Consider the following 27,500-nt stretch of genomic DNA (forward strand, 5'->3'; position numbering starts at 1 on the left):
AGTTTCCACTCATTGTTTCTTGTCTTGCTTTCTTGCTTTGGAAAATAAATTGACCCTCTCTTCTTTGTGGCAGCCCCTCAAATACTGGAATACTGCTATCATGTCACCCCTAGCCCTTCTTTTCTCTAGACTGACCTTATCCAATTCTTGCAACCATTCTTCATATGTTTTTGTCTCCAGGCTCTTAATCATCTTCTTTGCACTTTCCAAACTCTCAACATCTTTTTTGTAATGTGGTGACCAAAACTGGATGCAGTATTCCAGGTGTGGTCTTACTAAGCCTTTATAAAGTGGTACTAATACCTCACATAATTTTAATATATATAATATATTATATGCCTGTTTATACAACCAAGGATTGAGTTATCCTTTTTGGCTCTTGACGCACACTGCGGGCTCATGTTTAAGTGATTATTCACTAGGATTCCAAGATCCCTCACAGAGGTACTGTTTTTGAGGCAGGTTTTGCCTAATCTGTACTTGAACCTTTGGCTTTGATCTGGCTTGATTGTGTTTACTTCACATTCACAATATCATGGAACTTTCCCAGCACTTAATCTAAATTTGCTTTAAATATTGCTAGGTTTTAAAATTCAGTTACTTGTTTGTTCAACTATGAACAGTACAGCACTGACTGATTCTTGGCATAGAAATGGATATTCAGAAAATGAATAATCCAGATTTGGATCACAAAAATCTGGATGACTACTGGATGGCATCAAAGAAATATGGAAAAAATCTAATTATTTACTGCCATCCAATATTTACAGAAATGTTTGCAGCCAGATTTGTTAGCCATAAAAAATATATTTGTGCAAAATGTAATAGATCTTAATGAGCACTAAACATAAACAATATAATATATTCAGTCTAGGTTTGTAACATGTGTCACCTCTTTTGTGAAAGCGACATTAGTTTCTGATTTGCTTCATGATCCATTCAATTGCAATTTATCAACTTTAAAGCCCTAGATGGCTTGGGGCCAGGTTGTTTGTAGAATTCCTCTCTCCAATTATATCTACCTAGTCCACCAAAGCAGGAAGGCAGGATATATTGAAGGTTCCGTCAGAAAAGTACATCTAGTAGGATCAATAAAAAGGGCTTTCTTTGTGATGGCTGCCTCCATATGGAATAAGATTTAGCAGAATTAAAATTAGCCCACATTGAGAGTTTATCAGAAGGTTCTGAAGATGTTTTTCTGCAGCAGTCCTGTGAACTCTAGGTTGACAAAAAGATGATCAAGTAGCTGGTTTGTTTACATTTGGTTGTGTTTGTTGCCACCATAGGGGTGTGGGGAGGCTTTATGGGATTTTGCATTATGGATTTTTAATTTTGTAAAGCCATCTGGAGTCACCTGTATGAATTGGATGGCCATATAAATTTGTTTAATAAATAAAAATATATATTGCATCTTTTATATGAATTGCTCAAGGTAATACATGTATTTCCCTATTTTCCTAGAGGGAAAGAAAGACATGGTCCTCTTTGAATGTATTAAAGTACTGCAGAGCATACCTCAGTCAGAACTGTAAATTATCTACACTATTTAGAGTCAATCCCTGAAAGGCCACATCATTATTTTAAACCAATCTAGTAACCTGCTGACAATTACAAGCGCACAGATTTTTAGCCCCTTTGTAGTTCCAATATCTGTAATTACCCTCTTTCTTCAGCATACCATTTACTTATTTTAACCATGTACATTTTTCTCCAGCAGTCTTGGTGCAAACAATCAACAAACCAACAAAACATTGTTGGGAATGCTACATCTATGATGTCATGCCACTGAAAAAAGCTTTGGAAATATGCTATTATAATTAAATGAACTGAATTGGTGTGTGCACACTGCAGATTACAATTAGATCACAATGTTCTGTATGATCACATTATCATAGTTCTAATAAGCAATCCAAACCTAGACTAACCTATGTAATATTATAATACAATCCAGTGAGATTATTAACTGGACCATAAAGAACTCACCCAAAAGGTACATATAACATTTTATTTTATTCCCATATTCTGATTCTGATGAGAAGAAGACAAGCTGACAGAAACCAAGGTGTCAAGCGGCATAAACCAGCTGCCAAGAACACATAGCCTGAGAACAGAATGCAAAACTACATTGAGAGGCACCAAACCTCAAAGATGTTCCCATAACATCAAACACAAATATGATTGGACATTGATGGACTGGTTAAGGGGAGAGGGCCAGGGGAAAGAGAAAATTGTAACCTTTGCATGGGAGTACTCAGATCCAGCTTTACTTTCACTGTAGTCACTTGACTTTAGTAACAGAACCTTTCACTTCAAAGAAATGGAGTCGAGGGTCTTTCTTTCCTAAGGGTCTAAGTTGGAACAGACTTGACAGTATAGCTTTATTCATTGAATCACCGAATACTGTATTATATAATTTCCAACATTAAATTTATGTAAAATATTCATATCTCTTTCTCTGTATCCTCCCTCCTTCCCCCACCCTCTGTTTAAAGAGGAATACCATATAAACACACTCAAAACTGAACACACTCAAAATTGTAGATAGTAGATTTTAGAAAAAGCTCTCCTATTCTACCGCCTCTTAAAATACTAGACAGCACAGTATCAATAGTAAAGACTTCCAGTTTCTAGGGTCTATAATATCTCAGGACTTAAAATGGACACCAAACATCAAAAACGTCATCAAAAAACCACAACAAAGAATGTTCTTCCTGCGGTTACTTAGAAAGCTCAGACTCCCAAGGAACTGCTGAAACAGTTCTACAAAGGAATTATTGAGCCTGTCATTTGCACCTCTACAACTGTCTGGTTTGGCACAGCAACCAAACAAGACAGACACGGATTTCAATGGATAGTTAGGACTGCATAAAAAACAACTGCAACCAGCCTGCCTTCCATTGAAGACCTGTATACTGCATGAGCCAGAAAGAGGGCTGTGAAAATAACTACAGACCCCTCACATCCTGGACATAAACTGTTTCAACTTATTCCCTCAAGACAATGCTATAGGGGAGTGGTGACAAATCTTTTACTCACCAAGTGCCGAACAGGTGCACGCTTTCCACTTGTGTGCTTTCCGCGCTAATGCACGGCTCCTTCCCCATGCATTGTGCACACAACTGCACCATCTGCACATGCACATGGCTTTCGCACACACACCCATGCACTGAACATGCAACCATACCATCTGAGCATGCACGCGGCTTTTGCACACACACCCATGTGCTGCATGCACATTCACACAATCTGCACATGTGAGCAGGTTTCGCGCTGCACCCCCTGTGCGCTGCATGTTCAATTGCACCATCTGCATATGCGCACAGTTTTTGCACATGCAGTGTATGCACATGAATGCCGTCTATACATGCACACACACGTGCAAATGAGTGTGCATGCACAAAATGTGCAGATGAGCTTCGAAAACCAGCTGGGTCCCCTGAATTGCACGCATGTATCCCGGAGGCCTGAACACCATCTGGGGCGCCCACGCATGTGCAGCTACAGGTGAGTTGGGTTTCAGCTCACGTGCACGGAAAGATGGCTCTGCGTGCCACCTCGGGCATGTGTGGCATAGGTTTGCCATCATGGCTATAGGGCATTGCACACCAAAACAACTAGGCACAAGGACAGTTTTTTCTCCCATGGCATCACTCTGCTAAACAACTAATTCCCACAATACTGTCTTATGCCCTGGGATGTGAAACCACCTAGTAGGCTGTATTACTATTATCCTTCTCATCTTTCCTATTACCCATTTCCTTAGCTTCTTATGACTATAACTTTTTGTTTGTATCTTATGATTTATGTTGATTGCATTTATTTAGTATCCTATTTATGTTGATTGATTATTTAGAATCCTATGACTATCACTGAGTATCTTATTAATGATGCTTGTACTTTATGATTATGATCATGATTTGTTGCTTGTATGTACATTGAGAGCTTAGGCACTAGAGACAAATTCCTTGTGTGTCCAATCACACTTGGCCAATAAATAATTCTATTCTATTCTAAACATGAAAGATATCAAAAAATAAAGATAAATCAGAAGTATAAAAATGTTTACAGAGTTCACAAACAATTGTTGCCAGAAATTTAATTCAAATTAGATTAGATTGAAGAAAACATTATCTTTTTCACTAATATACAACACTCACTAATATACAACACTGAACCAGAAATTAATCAATTTATAAAAGAAATTCACTTGCTGAGAAAATGATTAAACCTGCTAATTGAGCTAAAAAGTATTTTGGCTCAGGAAAGAAGCTATGTACCTTTAAAGAAAACAAAAGACTTTGTCTATGATCATAGTTAAATTAAAATAATAGAAGACAATTTAAAACTTATTTGAAGGGCTTTTGGACTGCATTCCTGATTTGTCTGAGGGCCTCCTAACAGACTTGGAGAAATAGTTCAAGTTAACAGTCACCCCTGTGTTATTTTTGTTCTTCAGAAACTACCAAAAACAGGGCTGTCACAGCATGATCTTCTCATTTATTTATTCTGCCATAATCATCTGCCTTTTGGTGGTCACAGTATGATAATAAAAACAATAGATTTTTTAAAAAAGACACCATTAAATCCAAATCCAAAGAAAGCCCAAATAGGAGAGAACAACAACAACAAGAGATGTGGGTGCTGATACTGATAGACTCTGCAAAAAAAAAAAAAAGTCCTATTTTTAATAATTTCCTAAAACAACCAGGAAGGAGGCCAGTCTGATTGCAGTGAGCAACCAGAAAAGTAGAGCTGTCATATGACAGAAATTTGGAAGAAACACAAGCCTTGGCCTACAGAATCTCAAGGACAGAGTGAATCTGTTTGAAGTTCTGCACTGACCAAGTCATGAAGGGCTTTTTCAGCTAACACCAGCACATATTTCAAAGTAATCTGACAATCAGTATTATCAAGGTTATACAACTTGTTTTTGATTGAAATTGGGAGAAAACATAAATGTTTTTCCTCTCCTTTCATTGGCAGAAGAATATATTGGAAGACTTAAAAGTTCAGCTTTCCCACTGTAGACAAGACTGTTCCTTCTGCCTACTTTTCATTGTATTTTAAATATTTTAATGGTTTTATTTAATTAAACTATGCATACACTACCTCACATGTACCATGTATCCAGGTAATATAAGTAGGTAAAAAAAAAAAACAAATTTAAAAAATGCCTTAAAATACATTAAGAAATTCCTTATCATTAACATTGTATTCACTATACAACATAAACTGTCCAACTTAAGTCAGCAGTCTGATAATATCTAAAACATTATTAAAAGGCATAAGCTTCAGTTAGCTATAGCTCATGTAATCAAATGCATATAAACTGATGTAGGATTTAAATTAGGATAGCCAGGGGAAGTCACATTGTTATAATATTGTAAGTGGTGTGATCTGTCAACAACATCTCAGTAGTTTCTACATAAGCCAAACAGGAAAATGTTGTGCAAAAGAATTAATGTATACAACTTTGTCATCAGAACTCAAAGCAAGAACTAAGTAACATCTGAACATTTCAGTATCCCAGGACATTCCACAGCAGACCTCAAAGTAACCATAATAGAAAAGTGGGACTTTAACAGCACCATTAAGTGAGTAATTATTGAATTCATTTACAGCAAAAAAGTTTAAGTCAATCTCAGAAGGCATCAACACATACAATGGTTTTTTAAAATTCTTAATTGATTAGGTACTTGCAAAGCAATGGATCTCACATGTAATCTGATCTGGATAACCAGTTTATCTTCCCCTTCATCTTTCCCCTCTCCCTCATCCCAGTTTAAAACCTGTTTCAGCTTTACCACTCTATGTACAGTATCTGATGAAAATTGCTTGAGCTCATGCAAGGTTGTGCTTTTTAATAAAAACTTTAGTTGGGGAAGATGCTGCCAGATTCTTGATTTTTTGCCATCATAGATGAATACAGCTCTCTTCCTACAATATCTATAACACAATCACTGGTCTTTAATTAATACAATACTAGGATAAATTTTTAGATATTAACACCTATTGGGTACCTAAACATCAACAGAGTTATAATATGTTTCATGGGCAAAAATGATTCAGAAAATGGCACTGCTATAAACAAAGCTACCAATATTATTTTAAGCTTCTAATGTTTGCCTTGATTTTTAGGCCTTAAAAGTTTTCAGATGACAGGTATTTTAAAAATAAATAAAATTTCATAATTTGCTTAGAATATCTTTCCTAAACTCTTTCAAAGAATTTGAAACTAAACTTAACAAAAAACAAAGATGTTACATTGTTTGAAAGATAATACATCCATATTATTACACCACAATAGAAAGCTGAAGAATCATGCTGGTTGAAATATGGATTTAATAAAGCAAATGTTGTTAAGAGTCAGCTTGCGAATACTTCTAAAGTATATTGGCATACCATTCCTATTTTTTTCCCGGCGATTGTCTACATTAATCAAGTACTGTCAGGAGGTGATACATTTATTTATCTAACATATGTCAATACAAACATGATGAAGGCAGTGATATTCACTGCTCATATGTTTTCCTTATTTATATATAAACCAAGGAAAAATTGTTTGGAACAAAAGGTATGCAGCGGAAGATGCAGTAAAACTTATTCCTGCTTTACAACATTTTAATTCTGATACCAAAATTAAACTAAATTAAACCATTTGAGAATATAACAAAGTATTGTCTATTGTGACTGAGTCTATTCTTCCCCAAAAGGTTTTATTTCCCCCAAATACCTGCAGTGGTTTGAACCTGCAAATCTATAATATGTCTACTCTATATTCAAAATATATATTGTTTCATTTTTTTATCTAAACTGGGCAAATGAAGATTGTGTGTATCTGAGAGATTAAGTTCTCCTTACCTACAATATTTTTGTTGCTAAAACTGGTCACCTTGGATCTGCTTTTATTTGTGAATTAATATGGATGCTCTTATTTATTTTCGCCTTGATTATCTGTTTATCAAATAGGTAAAAAAATAGCCAGGCATGAAACTCAGTTCAAGCACACATGAAGAGTGCTATAATTGTGAGAAGGAGACAGTAAAACCACAGATAACTGAAAAAAAGTCTCCTGTAATATTCTTTATGATTAAAGATATATCCTTGTTATCTGGAAGGTGTACTATGATGAAAAGGAAGCCCATTTGCTCATTGTATCCATGAAGCTATAAAATGATATGTGAAATTAAACCTAGTTACTCCAATCAATAATCTAATCTACATTATTACACAGAATAAATTAACCCAAGTAAATTAACCCAAGTTTAATATGCAACATGGGCCTGGTGGCTCAGCAGATTGATAGCATTGTGATTAACACCAGCTGTCTGCAATTACTGTAAATTCGAATCTCACCAGGCTCAAGGTTGACTCAGCCTTCCATCCTTTCTAAGGTAGGTAAATTGAGGACCCAGTTTGTGGGGGCAATAAGCTGACTTTGTATAAATATACAAAAATATGAAGACTATTACTTAATGCATTGTAAGCTGCCCTGAGTCTCCAGAGAAGGGCGGCATATAAATCAAATTTAAAATAAAATAAAATAAAAAAACAGAGTTGTTCAGTACATCAGGTTTATATATACTGTGTGTGTGTGATTTACTATTCTGTGAGAGATTTCATTACGGTGGAATTCTTTTCTTAATCTGGATATAATTACGAAAATGGAAATTACCAAACATAAGAAAACAACTGTACTTTGTCTTTGATCTGTTATTCTTTTAACCTTATAGTAGGTGAAAAAAACTGGCTGATTCACAATATAAAGAGCTTGTTTATATCTTAAATAAACAAATAAATATGTAAATAAGTAGATACTTGATTGGTAGTTCTCCCAAACTGCTCATGTTAAGATACTGTAAATAAAATGACAACAGAATGACTAAATAATATAGTATTCACAGGAACTAAAGACTCAGATTATTTATTACATGCAGAAGGAATTTTGAATCTGACCCTAAACTGTTCTAATGAAAATCTTATTAATTTCAATGGAACTATATCTTGCATTAATCTGTTTTGAGAAATCCATCTTGAAATAAAGAGTCATGAATATAAATTTTCAGGACTGATATGCCACTAGTTAAATTATTATTTTAGCTAATTTTAGCTGGCTTGAGTCAAATTTTAAACGGATTTTAAATTGGAATGTTTTAATTACGGCCAAAATTATTTAATTATTTTAAACAGATTTTAGATTTTGTATGTTTTGTATGTATGTCTTGTTTTTACTTTGGCTGTTCACCGCCCTGAGTCCTACATTGGAGAAGGGCGGTATAGAAATTTAAACAAATAAACAAATAAATAAATAAATAATTGAAAAAAAAAACTTTAATTCTGATGAAGATTCATTAGCACTTAGAACTAAAATCTGTTTTGAGTTTCATGGTTCAGATATATAACCTCCAAGGAAAAGGAGAATTTTCTTTTTCATTACCAGAATCTGAAACACATTTAGAGAGATAAAATCTTGAAAAAGTATTTTCAAAATAAGAGACACAAGGTTATTCAGTAAAAGTATTGAACAAATTGACTTTGAAAATGCGCAAATATGACAAAGAAAAATATACCAAACTATCAAGTTGTCATAGCCCACCCATCATCCAATGTTTGAGGGGGGTCTTTCCATTTGGTGGTCAGGGACAGACAAAAAACATGTTCAAGCTTCTTGCAAACTGGAGGCAGTTTAAGCTTATGTTTGTTTGTTTTTTTGCTTTTTGAAATTGAAGCTTGCTTGCACATAGATAACATGAGTGCACTTTGGACAGTTTGCTCATAACTGTGATGGCTGCACTAAGCATAAGAACAGCCATTAGGGATGTGAGAGAAAAATTCCCTCACAGTTGCTGTGCCTATTAATGGCCTTTGACTTAGACAATTAAATAAGCCAATCAGAGAGCAGCTCTTGACTTTGAATCTCCCAGGCTTTTCTATGCCCTCCCCTAACTGCCATTGTGACAGTATAAAAGGAGATGCTTTCCAGCAGACATTCTCTTCTCTTCAGGATCAGAGGCAGAGCTGAAGTCACTAAAGCCTCTTCCTTCTGAGGAAGAAAAGCCCAAACTCCAATCACATAGAGCGATTGCACCAGAGAGCTGACAGGACACTTAAGAAAGAGAATGACATCTAATATTCTTTTTGAATAGACCTTGTTTTATTTTATGTAAATAAAAACAGTTTAGTGTAAACTGCTTGTGAGGCTCATTTGTTCTAGTAGATTGTAAAAGAGATAAGGTTATGGCCCATTGAGGCCCCCTCCATCACAAGGGACTTTCTCCACAGCCTTAAGGGAAGGTGGGAATATTGCTGGGTTAAATGTCTGTACTGTAACTCTTTCAATCACTTCTTCTTCTTCTTCTTCTTCTTCTTCTTCTTCTTCTTCTTCTTCTTCTTCTTCTTCTTCTTCTTCCTCTTCTTCTTCTTCCTCTTCTTCTTCTTCTTCTTCTTCTTCTTCCTCTTCCTCTTCCTCTTCCTCTTCCTCTTCCTCTTCCTCTTCCTCTTCCTCTTCCTCTTCCTCTTCTTCTTCTTCTTCTTCTTCTTCTTCCTCTTCTTCTCTTCTTCTTCCTCCTCCTCCATCTCCTCCTCCTCCTCCTCTTCTTCTTGTTATTTGAAAATAACTGGTAGATATTCTTGCCAATCTGCATTAAAATCTGAAACAAAAAGTCACATTAGGAGGTGAAGCAAATTCAAATACATTAGGAAAAACAAAAAGTTGAACCTCTTATATTTTAAATTTTTAAAAATGGAAAGTGAAGCTAAATGTTGTAAGACAAGGAAAACAAAGGATAAGCTCCATCATCATTGTTCAGAAGCCATAGGGACCATAATAAATTGGTACACAGAGATATCTTATTTGGTATTTAGGAATAAAATATAAACGTCTTTTTAACAGGAATAGTATAGAGTTTGTGGATTTGCCCTAAAATTCAAACACAATAAAATTACATTGCTACTGTTAAAGGTGTTCTTCTCCTTGCTCTAAAACAGAGCTGCTTACACTGTTTGACCCAATTACCTTTTTCTCTGGTCTCAAATAATGTCATAACCCAATTTATTAGTAAATAAAATTAACCCCCCCACCGAAAAAATAGGTTTTGTTTCGCACAAGCAGAACAGTTCCAAAGTGGATTCTCAATTCACAAACAAGCAATTACAAATTGCTCCATTACCTCCAGGATGGGCTCAAATTATGCCTTTAGGCGTAATTAACTCCTCTTTAAGAATAAGTGCTCTAAATTATTGTTCTGATAACTAATTCTGGCCTGGAACATAACCTTTTTTTCTATTGTGGCCTTTGATGAACTTTTTGACATATAAATAGCAATTGGTAATATCTCCTATTACTTTCAATATAAAGAATTAATTTCTTATATATGCAATCCAAAGTGGTGACATGCTTTGTGAACCTTTCAGCATTTTCATTAACTTTAATGCAGACCCCAAAAATCTGGCAGTTAGCTTGTTTAGAACCATATTTAACTGCATCTCCTATTTGTATATGTGGGTGTGTGCCACTTCAGAGAGATGGCTTAGTCAGAATTTCAGGAAAGCAGAAAACAGTAGTGGGAGCTTCTCCTTTCCATTTCTCCTCAAAACCGTTTCCTTCAGCACCAGCACATATGATTTTTAAAAATTAGCATGTACAAAGCAACCAGCAAACTCCTCCTCCTCCAAGATACTCCTTGAATCACTGGAGTAGGGGATGATGGAGGGGAAGAAGGAGCTTTGAAAGCCAGGCAATTTCTAAGTTGCATCTTGTGCAACCCACATCATGTTTTCTTAGACCAAAAGGCTATACTTATCGTAATAAGATGGAGAGGGAGGGAGACAAACTAACCACAATTGCCATGAGAGGGGGTGCTTTACTGCAGCATAAGGGGGCGGGCTGAGGAGTGGGTTGGTTGCGAACAGAGGCTTCATTGGCGCTGTCCCCGGTGCTGAAAACGGCAAACCCCTCAACAAGGAGAGCCGTGCGGCAGAAGAAACCACCCTCCCCGCTTCGAGGCCTGCGCGGGGCGAGCAAAGAGGGGGCGGAGGCGCGTTCGCGGCGGGCACGCGCACGCCTGCTTCTTTCCTTTGCTTTGCCTTACCCGGACTCCGGGAGTGCGTGCGTGTGTGTGCATGTGTGGTGTGTGCGCGCGTGAGTGTGTGTGTGTGTGTGTGTGACAGAGAGGGGTGAATGTGTGTGATAGCTTACGAAGGAGCTGGATGTACCGAAGCGTCGGGACCATAACAGCAGCATTGAAAAACTGCATTCAAGCTGCCTCTTTCTTCTTTGGGCAAGCCCCAAGAGCACTGCAGCAGCGGGCCAAAGCTCCCCCCTCCCCGGCACCCAGATCCTTTTGCTTCTGCTGGGAGATCCTCTCCAGCTCCAGTCCTTCGGCTGCTTGCTCAATATGCAGAGGATCTAATTTGCTGAGCGAGAAACGGTCAGGGAAGAAGGAGGCGGTAGTAGTGGAACAGGAAGACGAGGAGGAGGAGGAGGAGGCAGCAGCAGCAGCAGAGGAATATTTCTGGCTTGGTGGATGCTCTACTTTTCATGGCAATGCAAAAAAAACGGCAGATTTCTCTTTTCCTGGCTCTTTTGGTTTGGGGATTCATCTGGGAGGTCTACTCAAACGGCATACAAATAGGTGAGTGTCCTCTTCAGAGCAAACCTTTTGTCTTCATCTCCCAAAATCTGCGGGGTTTTTTTCTTCCTCTAAAGAAGATTTGATTGAACCCCAATTCACAGCATGTAAACTTAAATTGTGCTTCTCTGCTGAAGGAAATGGATGCTGAGAGTGCCTTCTTTAGAGACCAGTTTCCAATAGCCTATTTCGCAATTCAAATGACTGCTTCCCAGCTGTACTTTTTTCCCATTAAAAAAACAGTTTACTTCCACAAATGGCTTTTAAAAGAGAATCCCCGTTGCTAACCAGTTGTACAGACAATGTTTCCCCCTGAAATCATGAAATTAGATCTCCTGAATGGATTTAAAAAAAAATCAGAAGGGGTCTGGATCAGTGAAGGATGCATATCCTAAACTGATGAAGGATATTCAGAGTGGCCACCACCCCCGCCCCCACCCTCAGCCTGTCCACCAAACTTAATCAGGGTTTGCAGTTGCTGAAAAGCAGCAAGATAAGACTACTACTGTAGGTTGGGACAGATTGTCCTTAACATCAGTGAGATTGGAGGCCATTCTAATCTGAGGCAAGTTCCAAAGCTATTTCCCCAAGCAGAGCTGATACTCCTACAGCTCAGCCTGCAGCACTGATGTCCTCTCTCTCTCTCTCTTTCTCCCTCTTTCTGTCTCTTGTTCTGTTTTTATGTTTGTCTGTCATCCAACAGGAGGGCTCTTCCCCAGAGGAGCAGATCAGGAATACAGTGCATTTCGTGTAGGAATGGTTCAGTTTTCCACTTCAGAATTCCGACTGTCACCGCACATTGACAATCTGGAGGTGGCCAACAGTTTTGCTGTCACCAATGCATGTGAGTAATCAATCTCTCCTTGTGAATCACTGTGTTTCCTAGATTGGGGTAGTAACTGCCATTGTGAATAATGCAAAGAATGAGGATAATGATTTTGGCATTTATCTCTCCCAAAATAATCTTAGGAAAACTTGGTGGAGGGGTGAGGAGCTTAAAATATGAAATATCCATCCTGCTATGATTACCTCTCACTGTGATCCCTCCATCCCCCACCCCTCACCTTTCAAACTGGATTGTACAGCTTATGCTGGCAGTTTTGCAAGCAGAGTACAGGTTCTCTTTCTGTTTTGTATAAATTGGCTTCAGGACCCCACCCTTCTCAATATCAGAGGTCTGAGAGGGATGTGTGATTTTCTCTATTTGTTTCTAAAATTCCCCCCACTTATGTTGGTGTATTTGCTTCTTGAAATTAATTCTTCTCTTTTTCTCTTGCAACAATGGACTATTTGGGGTTGGGTTTTTATTGTTTTCTATTGCAGAATGTATAGAAATTTTAAATCTGAAAATTACATATTTTTACCTTCATATATGATAATTCATGTTATCCTTCTACAGAAAAGGATAAAGCTGTATTCTCATCTCTCAATCTTTCCTTAGCAGGCGAAATGCTTGGCTGTTGGTTCTGTATAATACAGTATTAGAAGTAGATGTTGAGAAAATATATATATATATATGTGTGTGTGTGTGTGTGTGTGTGTGTATTTATATATGTGTATGTATGTATGTATATTCATATATGTGAATGACATATATGGCATAAGCTGAAGTACATAAAATGAGAGTGATCGTGAGCTATTCCTTCTGGATCCTGTATTGATGGCTGGCTGGTTGCACATGGCAGAGGATCACTTATATCCCTTGAGATGGCTGTATCAGGAGCAAGATTCCATGTAGAATGTATGCTAAAAGACACAATTATTCCTATGCCTCTTTCAAACCTTTGACATCTTGCTTGGTTTGGAAAAAGATACATGGAAAGAGAGTGCTAGAGGAAGCAACCAAAAGCTGCAGCTGGATTATTGCTCTGAAAAGCAATAGCTGCAGAAATACTGATCAGCCATTTTCCTTTTTGCAATTTTACCATTTTAGAATTATACTGCCCCTATCTCTTTCTCAATAAATCACATCACTTTAAGGAGCTCTCTCTTGATTTGGGAAGGAAAGAAATGAATAGAAGGCACTAAGGCTCTGAATTCCGGGTAGAAATGTCTCTTCCTATACAGTAATGTTGCTAGAATGAGGATAACTGGAATAGCAGTCTTGCTTGGCATATCTTCAATGAATCTTTAGCATATCCAGAATAAACATATGACACAATCTTCCTCCTCCTACTTGGCCTTAATTTGATATTCTTCTTGTACAAGGTTGGTTCAAATCCATTGGCTTCCACAGAAGGTCACTGGATAACTAAGATAGGCACTCCCTTTTATTCCAGTATACCTTGCAGACTTGTTGTGAATAAAAAATGGTAGGGAAGAGTGCTGTATATGCCACCATGAGCTAGAGAAGGAAAGGTGGTATATATAGCTAATTAATAAATAAATACATTTCCAGGAGGTTTCAGCAAAGGAAATGGTGTAGATATTGAAAGATCATATAACAAAAATAATACTGAGCCAAAGCAAACCTGAAAGTGCTTGGGTTTATGATGATGATGATGTTGTTGTTAGCTTTCAGGTTTTTTTATCCATACCTTAATTGAAAAACACGTTTATTTAGGGGATAGATGATAGAACAACAAATTATTGTGGCTGCTACTACCAAACTAACAACCATTGTCATTATTTCATTTTCTTTCCACTTAATTATTTACCTACAGAAATGTGTCCTTTATTATACTTCATTGTTTAACAGTATCTCTTAAGATGTTCATTACTGAATTGGACATTGTTAAACTTATTACAATATACAGTGGAGTACAATGGTCAAGAAAGTGTTGATTCCTGATCTACAGACTAATTTGGGGCTGGAATTGAATGAATACAAAGCCCACATTTGTATGGCCCACCTTAAAATTCATATAGTTAGAGAATGGTGGCTGGACTGACTCTCCACATGATGGCCTGTGTAGAAAAATAAGTGCTAGGTAGAATTATTAGAAATGTACTTTGTCATTTTGTTACCTTCTAAGAGAGCTAATTCCTCATATGAATTAACTCTGAAATGCTAACTAAACCATGATCTGCCCTGTGGATGGAAAAGCATATTCTATATATTCATGGGTTAGAGATTATACTTAAATGCAGCTGTCTGCAATGAAAATTAACATATTGAATGTAATAGCTGTCATAGCAGAAACATCTCCGACTTCATCTTAAACCTATTTTATTGTGGAGTAGGCGTGTGTAGGCAATACCAATTTTCATCCCTTGTATTAATTATTAAATAGTATAATACCACTGAAAATTCGCAACATTTCAAAACGGATAATGTTAAAGGTTTCGCTGAATTCTTTATGAGAGAGGCGAGAGACCAAGGGAGGAGAGAAGTCTTCTAGAAAAACCTTTGGACAAAAGGAAAATTATTCTCATTGTTGGTCATGTATCCAGGGCTATTTCAATTTTTTGGTAGACTTATTAAAGGAAACTTATTCAGTCAGCCCTGTATTTTTGTGATTAATTGCAAAACCTCATTATTACAGGTAGGATTCAAGTCACAAATCTATCTTCATTTCAAAAGCATAGCCCTCAAAAGCATAGCACTTAACCCAAAGGCTTCTGGGTATATGCAGAATACATTTTCTTCATCTATTTATCTCTCTTTTTAGGGCAGAAAAAAGATTTCTAGGAAGGAATTGTCCTTACCACTTCTTTTTAGAAATGTGATATAGGCAAGATCAAAAGAATCAATAAATCCACTGGGTTCCCCAGGGATGATTAAGTATATACTTTTAAAAATCAGGAAATGGAGAAATATAAAAGTTTTAAAATAAAAATAAACACAAGACTTTTAAAGAAACAAAATACAACTAGTCAGAGAGTGAAAAAAACAATCCAAATGAAATTAACCTGCCATAATACTTTGAAATTAAGATTATAATGAACCAGCATTACAACTGAATACAAATTAACTCATTTATTAATAAATAAGACATTACTATACACTTAACATAAATAAGAAAGTCACAATTAAACCATAATAGTATATTTTATAGGGAGATGATAAATCTCTAATGAATGTCTAAATTTGGTAAAATATTAGAAATAAAACATTTAACTATATAATCAGATGTTTTATACAGAAATGTATTTATTTAAAAGTTACCATTTTTAGTATGACTGATCTGAAGAATCAGAAAAAGACAAAAGAAAAAGACATTTCATGTCATATAGATGCAAAGAATTGAAGTTTGATAATGAAGAAAGGGGAGGAAAAGGTGAATGAGAGAGAAGGAAGAGAAAATATTAGATAAATGGTAAATTAACATAAGAACCACAAGTATGAAATGGGCAGCTATAAATCTAATAAATAAAATAAGTTCAGCCTGAAAAAATTATTATCATTTGTATATTATCCCATGCTTTAAAAAAAACTTTGGATGCTTCACACTAAAAAAAAAATCAATAACATGTTGAAAAAAAATCAATAGAACTTTTATAATATGCTCAACAATTCATACTTTGTAAGAAAAAAATACACCACAGCCATCAACATTAAGCCTTGAGTGCTCAGGGGAGGAGTTGCTTTTAGAAGAGTTTAAAGAGGCCCAAGATGGGGTCTAACCAGGCCTCAGAAAGAAGTTGATACAGGGTAATGGTAGCCACCAAAGAGGCCTGGCCCCAAATTCCCACTTCCCTAACCTCTTGGTGGGCAGAACTTACCCAAAGATCTTCCTTTCAGGTATATCAAATAATGTGTGCAGATTCATTTGAATGAGAGTTTCCTTCCTACTACCCCTATTAGCTTGTTATAAAATATAAATCTACATAGTAACATAAAACTCATGCCCAAAATATATTGGCAAATAATGCTTACGTTGGGACATTTGGAGTGACATACAGGCTTGCATATGATTCAGTTGAAGCATTGTAAGAAAAATCATTCCGTCCCCAATATATGATTTCATCCTCTACCATCACTGTCTTTCAAAAGCAATAGGAAAAAATGTGCAGATGTACTTGCTTAAACTAAAGCATATTGCATGGATTGCCATCTTCAGTTTGGGCTGAGATTATGAATTTGTTCCTTGATTCTTAACAGGTTTCTCATTTGTTGGCTTGTACTTCATATTCCTTTAACATTTGAAATGTAGTTAACTTATAACTGTCTGGAATCTTCATAATATAAGTAATATTAGTCAGTGATCAGGACAGTTGGATTGGGTTAGGAAATACAAATTGAAGTGTATAATATTTTGACATCACAGGGTCAAATGGCTTATTTATCTTTTAATATCTTGCCGAAGACCATTGTAAAACCTCTCTTTATAAAAACCAGCTTTTTATTGTATAGGTACTTCCTAAGATACTAATATGCATATGACAGGATATGTTATAAATATATTATAATATTAGTATAGTAATATTGATTTTTTTAAAAAATAAATTGTGTATAAATGAATGAATATGAATTAATGATTTCCTTCAACCTTGTAAAAACATTTGGCTAAAATAGATAATCTCTTTAACTGAAATGCTGAGGTAAACTTCAGACAAAGTAACATTCTTGACTGTTAATTTATTCTCAGCCTCTTCACTATAATTTTTAAATCTCAGTGTGACAGCAGAGGAATGAAAAAATATTTTTAGGTATTCACTGTAGCATATTGACTAAAATAAGAGCAATGCAGATACTAATCACTTGAACAAGATGGTGTAGAAGATAAATGCATGTAACAGTTTTCCATTGTCTACCTATTTCTTTAAAAGAAAATAAATAGATAATTACAATTACACCTTCCTTAGATTCTTTCTGGTATAGCTTAAATGTTATGAACAAGGTAAGCACAAAGAAAAAATTGTTGAGAGCTTTGGGGGGGGGGGTTACATTTGCACGGCACTGTACCTAATTGGTGCCCACTGGAACTTTCCACACAACTATATCCTATACCACACAAGAAGGGATTTCAACTACTAAATCACTCTCAAAAATTTGCCAAGTCAAATCTGAGAAGTGGCATCTTAACCACTGTGTCCAGTTAATTTTCTATTGATGAAGATGAATCCCTGAATCATGCAAAACTTGCTTACATGACAGTTTTAACTGGCAGTGCCATTACTGAAAAGCATCAGATAAAATGTAGATTTCATTTTTGGCTCTCATATGCAACAGTCTCAAATATGTAGCAGTTTGTTATTAATAGGTATGAAATAATACATATGCCAAAGTGAACCACAACTGTTGTCTAAAGTTACTCATACTCTAAAATTACTCATAACTGAGTAACTTATGCTAGTAGTATCCTTTCATAGCCCAAATTAATGCAACAGAAAACAAATGAGTAAGTAAAATCATCAAATAAAACCAGAATATATAGAAGTCAAAATAGCACATATTTTTCTGTGGATTGTATAAACCTTAAAGGAAGGCTACAATTTTCCACAGATAATCTTAATATGCACGTGGTCCTTTAGAATACACTAAGGGAGAATATAAGATTTTTTCAATCTAATATTTATTGGCAGGAATAGTGGTGGTAATAATTTACAATTGCCCTCCTTTCTGGTAAATACATTACTTCTGAATGTGACCAAAGATTAAGGAAGAAAAAGCAAAATTATGTGGAATACAGCAAGAAGAAAGAAGAGAAGACTTGAAGCTATGAATATATTGGTTATCCTCACCTGGTGAACTAAAGTAGATTGATTTCCAATTGCTATTGTTCTTTGTCTTTTACATGTTTTTTGAGTAGTGGAGTACTTGAGTTGTTGGAGTAATCCAACAGATATCAGGTGAGAAATGGTAATAGATGTTAATAAATGTTCTACAAAAGAAAGCTAGGAAGTATTAGTGCATAATTATTTGATATAAATTTTGGTAGTCATTTATTCCAATGTACAGGAAAGCTTGCTTTAATTCATGTTTTGCCTGCTAATAAAGTTTAAATTGCCAAAAGAATTAAAGGACACACTTAAAATAATGATAATAAAAAAGTAAATGTGAGACAATAGTGATCTGATAGTTGAAAAACTTACATTTTATAAATATCATTACTATATATTAAGAAGCGAATGATATAAAGAGAAAAGTAAATAATTTGATGTGATTATGTAAAAGTATGCATTATTAAAGATTTAATTAAGAACAAGATAGTGTAATTTATTTTAGTCTTTTATTGTAATAAAAATTTATTTGATCTGATACCACAGTTGACAAATATATTAAATGCTACCTTTTATAAAAGACATCAATATTAGACAGATCCACTTAACTTAGTGGGCTTTACTTAAAAAGATAAAGGCAGGGGATTGTGATAGAAATCTTTTGTAAGAGTGCTGGCAAGATGTCCACCAGATGGCAGTATGGACCTAGCAACAGAAAGGCTGCATCAATAGTTCACCCACTCACTTATGCTCAGGAATAGAAACAGATGGAGAGATGCAAATCCACCACCACCACCCAAAAAAATCTTGTATGTACATGTCTGGAAGAGAGAGAGAGAGAGAGAGAGAGAGAGAGAATATACCTGAAATATGATTGATGATATATTTTAAGACTTGTCCTAAAAGTGTATTAAAAACGTAAATAACAGTATTCAAATGATGTCAAGAAATCAGTCACCAGACTTGTCTTCTCGTGAATGTTTCCCATGCTTTCTGTGACCAGAAAGGCAGGTATAATTTTAAGGGAACAGAATGTTTTGAAATATATTCAATTTTGCTTGACATTATTTATGAATTATATGTGCCACGTCTGTGCAATGTGGCCTTCCAGAATTCAAATTTCTATCTCCAGAGTCCTTCAGGAACTATTGTTCCATGTGACATTCTGAGAAAAAATAAATAAAAGCAGATTGTCTTTTACTGGAACTTCCTAAATCACTTTTGCTTCCTCCTGGCCTCAGCCTACTCCTTGCAAACACCTTCTGAGAATTCTGCAGACTTGTTGAACTTGCTTATACTATTAAAGTCCTAAATACATTGGAATCAAAATATTAATAAGGGGCCACTTTGCTACGTACTTAGCTAAATTATAAATCCAAATAAACCTTAAACCTTAAATCTAAATTCTGACTCTGTGGACCTTTTCTAGATTTCTACATTAGAAAAAATTGGGAGAGTAGAGAGCACAGAGAACACTTTTCAGAAATTACCACAAACAAACAGGGATATTACTACCTTCATTTTCTTTTCCCAAGACATTACAGAATATGTTCTTTCAGACTATTACGGTGTAACTGCATACATACATCTCCATTGTGAATTAAGTGGAAACCATTCCCAAGCAAGCATGTGTAGCAAACTTTCCCCTTCTGATGCATTTCAAATTTGTGGGGTTATTGTTCCCAGAATTCACATACAACTATTTCTGATGCAGTCGATTGCAAATGGAAGCTGTATTATCAGCTTCATTAACACTAAGCCTCCAGAGTGCATTGGGCTGGCAAGAGCAGCTATTTGCAGCCTTCCATGCTTGATTCCTTTGCTACTTTTATGCAAGTAAAGAGGTCAGTGTGTCCTGCAGGGAAGTCTGGTGTCCATTGGGGCAGACATAAAGGGAGAAAAATGTTTGTATCTCTCTTATTCAACTATTTTAAATGTTTAACTATTGTTTTAAAGAAACACCATTCCAAGGACACTGTAACTTTACTTCTGGGACACATCAGGGTATGAAATAAAGAGGAGGATTAAGAGAGTTCAGATACTCAGCTTCCCCTACACTACTCGGCACCTTCCCTACCTTCTCTGAGGCTTTCCAAGGATGGAATTTACTATCCTTGAAAATACCCAACCCTGGAAATTGTCAAGAAAGTGGTATAGATGATCTGGTGTTATATTTTCACTTCAGGGTTCAAAGTCTCAGACAAAAGAGACTAGAAACTAAATACTGTAATTATACAGTTCAGGAAGCGATATACCAAGAACTATAGGATTACAATCTAATAGTATTTTATACAATTGCACCAGGAGTATATTTTTCTTTGATGAGAGCTTCTTTTTTTTTCTGCAGAAAGGACCACAGTAGAGATTTTGGACAAATTTTCATCCCTTTTCATCAGTTGGCTATATATTATTTTTATTAAAGCAAAAGTTCTTGGAGGAATACTGTAACAGTATGGATCTTGAGAAAAAACAAAGCTATTCAAGTATTAAATGTACTATATTTGCTTTTTGTTTCACAAATTATTCTGTTTTATAAGGAGACATTTGCAATACCTTTTAAAGTAACTTCAGGTATAATGCAACTAAGAATGACTCTTTAAAGAAATGCACTATATAAACATGAACAGAATTCTATGATTTAGATATACTGTATGTTTAAGAATTGCAACTCAGAACTCCACTTGCCATTAAGCTGTTTGAAATATGATTATCTGAAAATATCTGTATTTATTATAAGCCAATGTTAAGATTTTAAATAATATTTTAATTACTATATTGAAAACAATATAGTTATATTCTGGAAGAGACTAGTAAATTACGTATTTTATGAGACATATTGTAACCACCATGAGCATTTATATAAACAGGCAGTATATAAATCATCACCCTTCTTACCACCATTGTCATCATCTGAAGCATCTAGCGCTTCTCATCTAGTGCTTCCACAGAAATGTGACAAGACTATAACTGTCAGTATTTCCAGCTCAATGAGAAACATAATATATCACACATTCTTCTTCTATTGTGATATATGCTATCACCTGCCAGCAATATCTTTCTCCCCAGAAAAAAATAATTTTATTTATTTATTAAATTTATATGCCATCCATCCTACTATCAAGTGACTCTGGTACCTTACAGTACAATGTCATCGCATTATAATGGACTCAAGATTAAGATCAAGAATCAAAGAAAGGATAAAATAATTTCCACTTCATAGGTTAAAATATTTCTACTGATTTCATAGAGCCATGATGGTGAATCTATGGCAAGCGTGCCACAGGTGGCATGCAGCGCCCACTCTGTGGGCACGCGAGCCATCGCCCCAGTTCAGCTCTGCTGCGCATGCGCACATGCTGCCACTGGCCAGCTGGTCTTCAGGTCTCTGCCATGCATGTGCATGCTGGGGGGGGCGTGCATGCATCACATTTTGGGGGTTTGGGTGCATGCGCTTCACACGTGCACACACGCGCTTTGGGCACTCAGATCGGAAAAGGTTAGCTATCACTGACATAGAGGAATCATTCTGGAAAAAAAGAATCTTTACCAGCGCAATTTTGCTAGTGATTGCTAAACTTATATGCAAAGCTTTCAAACTATTGCAGAAGGCCTCAACAAATACAGTAGGTTTTTTCAATATATTGCAAAAGTTATGATATTTGTATATATCTCACATATAATCATATTTAACTATATCTTCATAGCCACTCTGTCTACCCTTTCTCCATTCCCGCCATCCAAATTTAAATGCTTTTAAATGCTTTAGCTTAGCCACTCCATGGAGATAACTAAGTGGGCTGCATCTTGTGAAAGCTTATGCCTTTTGATAAGATTTGTTACTCAGATACAATTCTATTTCCTAATTTATGGGCTATAGTAGTTTGTAAAATTAAAGTACCCATTTTGAATGCTATTTTCCTGCCATTGCAAAAATTAATCATGGGAGTTGTATAGGAAAATACTGGTATCAAGTCCTAAAGTTCTACTCCCATAATGCTATGTAAAGCTCATTATATGCATAACCACACATTCAGTCTAGTCTTTTTTAGTTCACTTTCTTCTTCCATGCTGTATACATTTCAATGCAGATTATAACTTTCTAATTTTTATTCAAGATGGTATTTAAGGTTTTTCTCTAGAGCTGTTTCCATAAACCATTCCATAATTTGTCATTGTTCATTATTTTTGTTTGAAAAAGCAACATGCATGTCATAATTAATAAAAAGAAAAAATGCAGCGATGATGTATCCAGATGCTTGTGGCGTGAACAGGCATTGAGTGTGTGATTCACGGTGAGTATTGGATAAAAAGTGCTTTGATCACTTATGAGACAGTGACTTTGATGCATATGAGAAGCCCACCTTATTTTATTATCTTCTATAATCAGAGCAAAATATGATGTAGTCAATATTCTTAGTTGATAAACACAACTTTTTCAATGGTTTTCTGCAAATAGCAAAATACTGTACATTCTCCAGTGTTTCATTTCTCATATTTCTTTGACTTTCAGTGTTATATTATAATATATCAAATGATTTATAATAAAAGAAACAGTTAGGCTTCTTCACTTAGAAACTATTTAAAATTCATTTTTCCATAGCAAATAAATTTAACTATATTGGTGACAACCTAGTCAAAATGTGTAATAGGACTAAGTTCCAAATAAATCTTTGTTATATTCACTGAATTAATTCTCATTAGTTAGGCTACTATATATCTTTGGATTCAATACATATACATGTAATTAAAAATACAATTAAATTATATTTTTAAGTGGTGGTCACTTATGTTTCATTTTAATAGCTGATCAAATTTCACTTGCATGCTTGGTTTAATAAAACCTTGCATTTCCCTTGATGCTGTAAGCTAAGAATGCTGTGTCAAGTAGTGCTAACAAAGTTATTTGTAAATGTGCCATGATGTATCCAAATGTTTTTCAAGTACTACAAAAATATCAGTAAAACCATTTCCTGAGCTTTTTAGCAAGTGATAATATTTTATTAAGATATAAGTAAACCTTATAATATCAATAAAAGTGTATTCCTAAGTGAAGCTTTGCATTTTGCTGCTAATTGATCTTTTAGAGGATGCCATCAATTCTAGATATTTTAAAAACACATTTCTGTATATTCTGCTTTGTTTTGCCATTAAGAAATGATCATTTATTTAATTTATTCTGTTTCATTTCATCAACACATATATTTACATGGAATAAATCCCAGCAATCATGGTCTTGAATGTGTTTCACTTCTTCCTTCATGGATGCAAAGGAAAAACATAACAGAATCTTAGAAATACTGTTAAAGAAAAAGATCCTTTTAAAGGTGATGTGGCTGTATTTTCAATGTACAGTAAGGATTAAACTAATTGGAAATGATACTTGCATGACAAATTCGTATCATTTTTATTATTAAGATTAATAATCTTAATAATAGAATTAGAATTAGAATTAGAAACTAATAGAATTAGAATCATGAAGTTGAAAGAGTCTAACCCCCTCTTCAGGACAGGAATTGCCGTCAAACCAAGCATGGCAGCCACACACATTCCTGCAAAGAGGAAGGAACTAGCCACCAGCCAGCTCCTGTAATAATTGCTAAACTGCTCTTACTTTTACGAGGTTTTTCCTACCATTCAATTGGAATTGGTTTGGACAACATTTAAATCAGCTGACATTTTTAAAAATGTCTTTTCAGCTTTGAAAAAGAAAGCAGCACCAAGCAACTACAGGCCAATTACCTGATTATGAACAAGTTTTAAATTTCTTACTGATGCAGTCCAACAGCATCTAGTAGTAAACAAAGTTCGCCCACCCTCCGACCAGAAGGGAAACTGCCCAAACAGGAGAGAAATAAATATCAGCCCTTAATTGATGATGATTTTGAAAAATTAAAAAATAAAAGAACATACAGAGTTATCTTAAGGCAAAATGGACAGCAAATAAATCTAATGAACAAACAAGCAAAACTAGCTTGAACGTAGAGTGGGTTGAAGAAGGCATTTGATTCCCTGCTGTGATTGGATAAGAGCCAGAAATAAGTCACTAGAAGGAGTCACTAGAAACAACAGAAATTTTGTACAAAAATTGATGGCACAATGGAAGACATGGTTGTTGGTCAATGGTGATAGATTGGGAGAAGTTAATATCAAGACAGAAATCTTCTAAGGAGATTCACTATCACCTCTACTGTTTGTGTTTGCACAGATCCCTCTGTCAAAAATACAGAAAAGTTCAGGTCATGGCTATCAAACATCAAAAACATCTGCCAACCATCACATCTCTTTCATGTGGACAATTTGAAGCTGTATACCATCTGAAATAGAATTGTTGCTTATACAACTTGGTTGTTTATACAACCAAGATATTACAACGGAGTTTGGAATCGACAAATGTGTCACCTTTATTAGCAATAGGGGAAAAATAGTTTCAGTCATTAATTATGCAGCTGTAATGGTGGAGGGGACTCAAGCTGAAGTAGAAGCCCTGGTTAGAAAGATCAGAAAAATAATGAGAATGAATCATACCCTTCATCCACACAATAATGTTGACAGACATTATTTACCAAAGAAAATACATGAGTCTGGGAAGTACACCAGAAAACTGAAGATGCAAAAGGCATTGGAAGAATATCTGCAGGAGAGTGAAGAAGATGCACTGAAGCTAGTACATCATGAAGATTTACTGAATACCAAAGATACTAAACTGGCTTATAAGATAGATCAAATGAAAAATAGATAAGAGATGTGGCTAGGCAAAGTAAATAGTGCATGGCCAGTACATTAAAAAATAGCAGGCAAAGCAGATAACCACAAGACCTGGCAATAGCTAGGAGCAGGAAAATTGAAGTAATAGACAGAGGCGCTGATTCTGGTTGCACAAGATCAACGTTCAGAATAAATACATACAGAACTGTAATTGAGAAGATAGCAACAGGCAATAAATGTCACCTCTGCAAAGATGTTGAAAAAACAGTGGACCACATTGCTAGCTGTTTCCAGAAGATCACAGCGATTGGCTACAAACAACAAAGTAATAACAGTTGTGCCTTGGAAATACCACTTGTCAATAAGCAAGTTACCACAAAACAAGTTATAGAAAATGAAGTCGTCTGAGAGTTTAGAATTCAAACAGACAAGCATCTGCCATGCAACATCCCAGAGTTAACAATTGTTGACAAGAAAGCCAAATAAAATAGTGAATGTAGCAGTACCTGGAGAAAGAAGAAAAAGAACTGGAGAAGATAACAAAATACAACTACCTGCAAATAGAAATAGAAAAACTGTGGTAAAAGAAAGCAAAGTATCAATAGTAATAGGCACCTTGGATGCAATTCCAAAACATCTGGAGCACTACTTGAACACCATGGCATTGGTGAAATCACCATCAGTAAATTGCAAAAGGCTGCGATGATACTTTTAATATTATTAAAGAATATCTGCCTACCCTAGGTCCTTGGGAGCAACACTATCAGTGAACAAAAATGCCATATCCAATCTAAACATCTGTCTGACTCTGTGGCTAACCATAGTAATTTTTTAAAATTTATATGCAACCCATATCCCAAACCACTCTGGGCAGTTCTAATGGCATGCCACTGGGACAAAAATATTTGGACTGCATCAAGTTGGAAAATATACCATATTCTATAAGGGAGGTTAAAATGTGAAATAGGAATGTTTTCTGCTTGGAAAAAGGAATTATTAAGTGTTAATTGCCAATTCACATATTTTACACTTTGTTTTCTTAAAATACAAGCATGTGCTGAATATACAATGTCCATCACCATGAGAGATGTCTCAGATAATATTTGACAATTATGTTATTTTATTGTCACTCATTAGGTATTTGCTTTATTGAATTGTATTAAAATGGCATTGATATGAATAGGTTTCTTTCAGGAGAATGCTTAGTATAATCAGGAATAGGGCTTTTTTGTAAGCAAATTTGAATGTAGCATCTGAGATATTAAAAATGCGTAGATTGCACCCATCAGACAGCTCGTTAGCAGTTGCTATATTTGTGATGAAAATAACAGATTATTTTACTAGCTCATGAGTGCTAACTGAAATTTCCTTCAAAAAGTACTTTTATCTGCCCTTGTTATTTTGATGTGCTCCTGGAACATATAATACTTACGTAGCTTCTAATCACTTTTGCTTTCAACATGCTTAAGTGTATGTCTCCAGGATTATGTTTTAGGATGATTCAATTTGAAAAAAAATCTACAGTTGTTCTGACATGTACTCCAAAGAACCTTTTTGACATTCAATTTGAAGCATTGCACATGTCAAGAAGAACACATTTTTTCATGCTTACAGGAAAGGTGAAATATGAGCCTGAATGCTTCTGACCAAGTTTAATTCAATATATGGTATTCAGTCAAGCATATTCTAATGCTGCCTTTTCGCATTCTGATGTTCTGGCAAGCGAATTCCATAAGAAGAAATAATCACATTTCCAAATGTCATGAATGCTATAAAATGGCTATGTTAGAAGCAGAAATTACTGGCTGGTCTTTCAACTTTAAGAGTTGAAGGGAATATAATGCACAAATCCCCTTGTGAACCCTTCTAATTTTAGCCAAATTATCCTGGCTTTCTGAGTTACCACTAGAGAGATTGAGGGGCAGGAATGTTACTAGTTCCATTGCCAGCATACAAACAAATCCACCATACAAACTTCAGGGTAAATACTTCCTGAACCTTCTCCTGAGAATATCTGCTAGTCTGAAAATCCCAAATATTAGGTTTGATTAATAACACATTCAGTAATCAAGATCTTCTAGAAACGTGGTGCTATAGATTCCAAGAGAATCGTGTTTATTATCTCCATTGTTTTTAACGAAGTTTTCTTCTATTTGTTTATTAATTCACTTATTAATTAATAAGAATAGAAGACCAATAAAATAAATGTTGTGAAGTCAACTGAATGTTGTTTTCATTGAATATATGCACACATGGAAATGTAATAGTTATTTGAAAGATGAAAGGCTGTTTTCAAAGCAGTTATGATTTGACCCAAGATTTGACTATTCCCAACATTAATAAGATAAATAGGCCCATTAGAAAATACCTGATGAGAATAATTTGTGTTGTTTGACATGAGCATGATTGTAGATACCAGGTAAAAGAGTAGCTTTTTGTGGTCGACAGGTAAATCCCATTATCGTTTTAAAGAGACAAAGACCAAAATAATCCTGGAACAAAGTTTATTCTTTGCAAAGGGCCTTTCTCTCTAAAGTAGAGAAAGACCAAAATAAAACA

General features: G+C 35.3%; 1 protein-coding gene across 6 annotated transcripts in view; it reads left to right on the forward strand.

Annotated features, from left to right (window-relative positions):
* Window positions 1-11,028: 11,028 nt before the first annotated feature.
* Window positions 11,029-27,500, forward strand: part of GRIA2 (glutamate ionotropic receptor AMPA type subunit 2) — a 97,518-nt gene continuing 81,046 nt past the window's right edge. For 4 of the 6 annotated variants that reach the window (XR_004593957.3, XM_034432867.3, XM_087874873.1 and 1 more), the window contains exons 1-2: window positions 11,051-11,633; window positions 12,334-12,474. Coding sequence is in view for 5 of the 6 variants with exons in the window: in XM_034432867.3 (XP_034288758.1) it covers window positions 11,540-11,633; window positions 12,334-12,474 (235 nt within the window). In the remaining variant the exon portion in view is untranslated. Of the gene's footprint in view, window positions 11,634-12,333; window positions 12,475-27,500 lie in introns of all 6 variants that reach the window. The other 2 variants (XM_034432864.3, XM_034432863.3) reach the window with 1 other exon arrangement.

This window comes from Pantherophis guttatus, chromosome 8, assembly GCF_059756535.1.
Source record: "Pantherophis guttatus breed Tessera chromosome 8, ASM5975653v1, whole genome shotgun sequence".
Taxonomy (NCBI): domain Eukaryota; kingdom Metazoa; phylum Chordata; class Lepidosauria; order Squamata; family Colubridae; genus Pantherophis; species Pantherophis guttatus.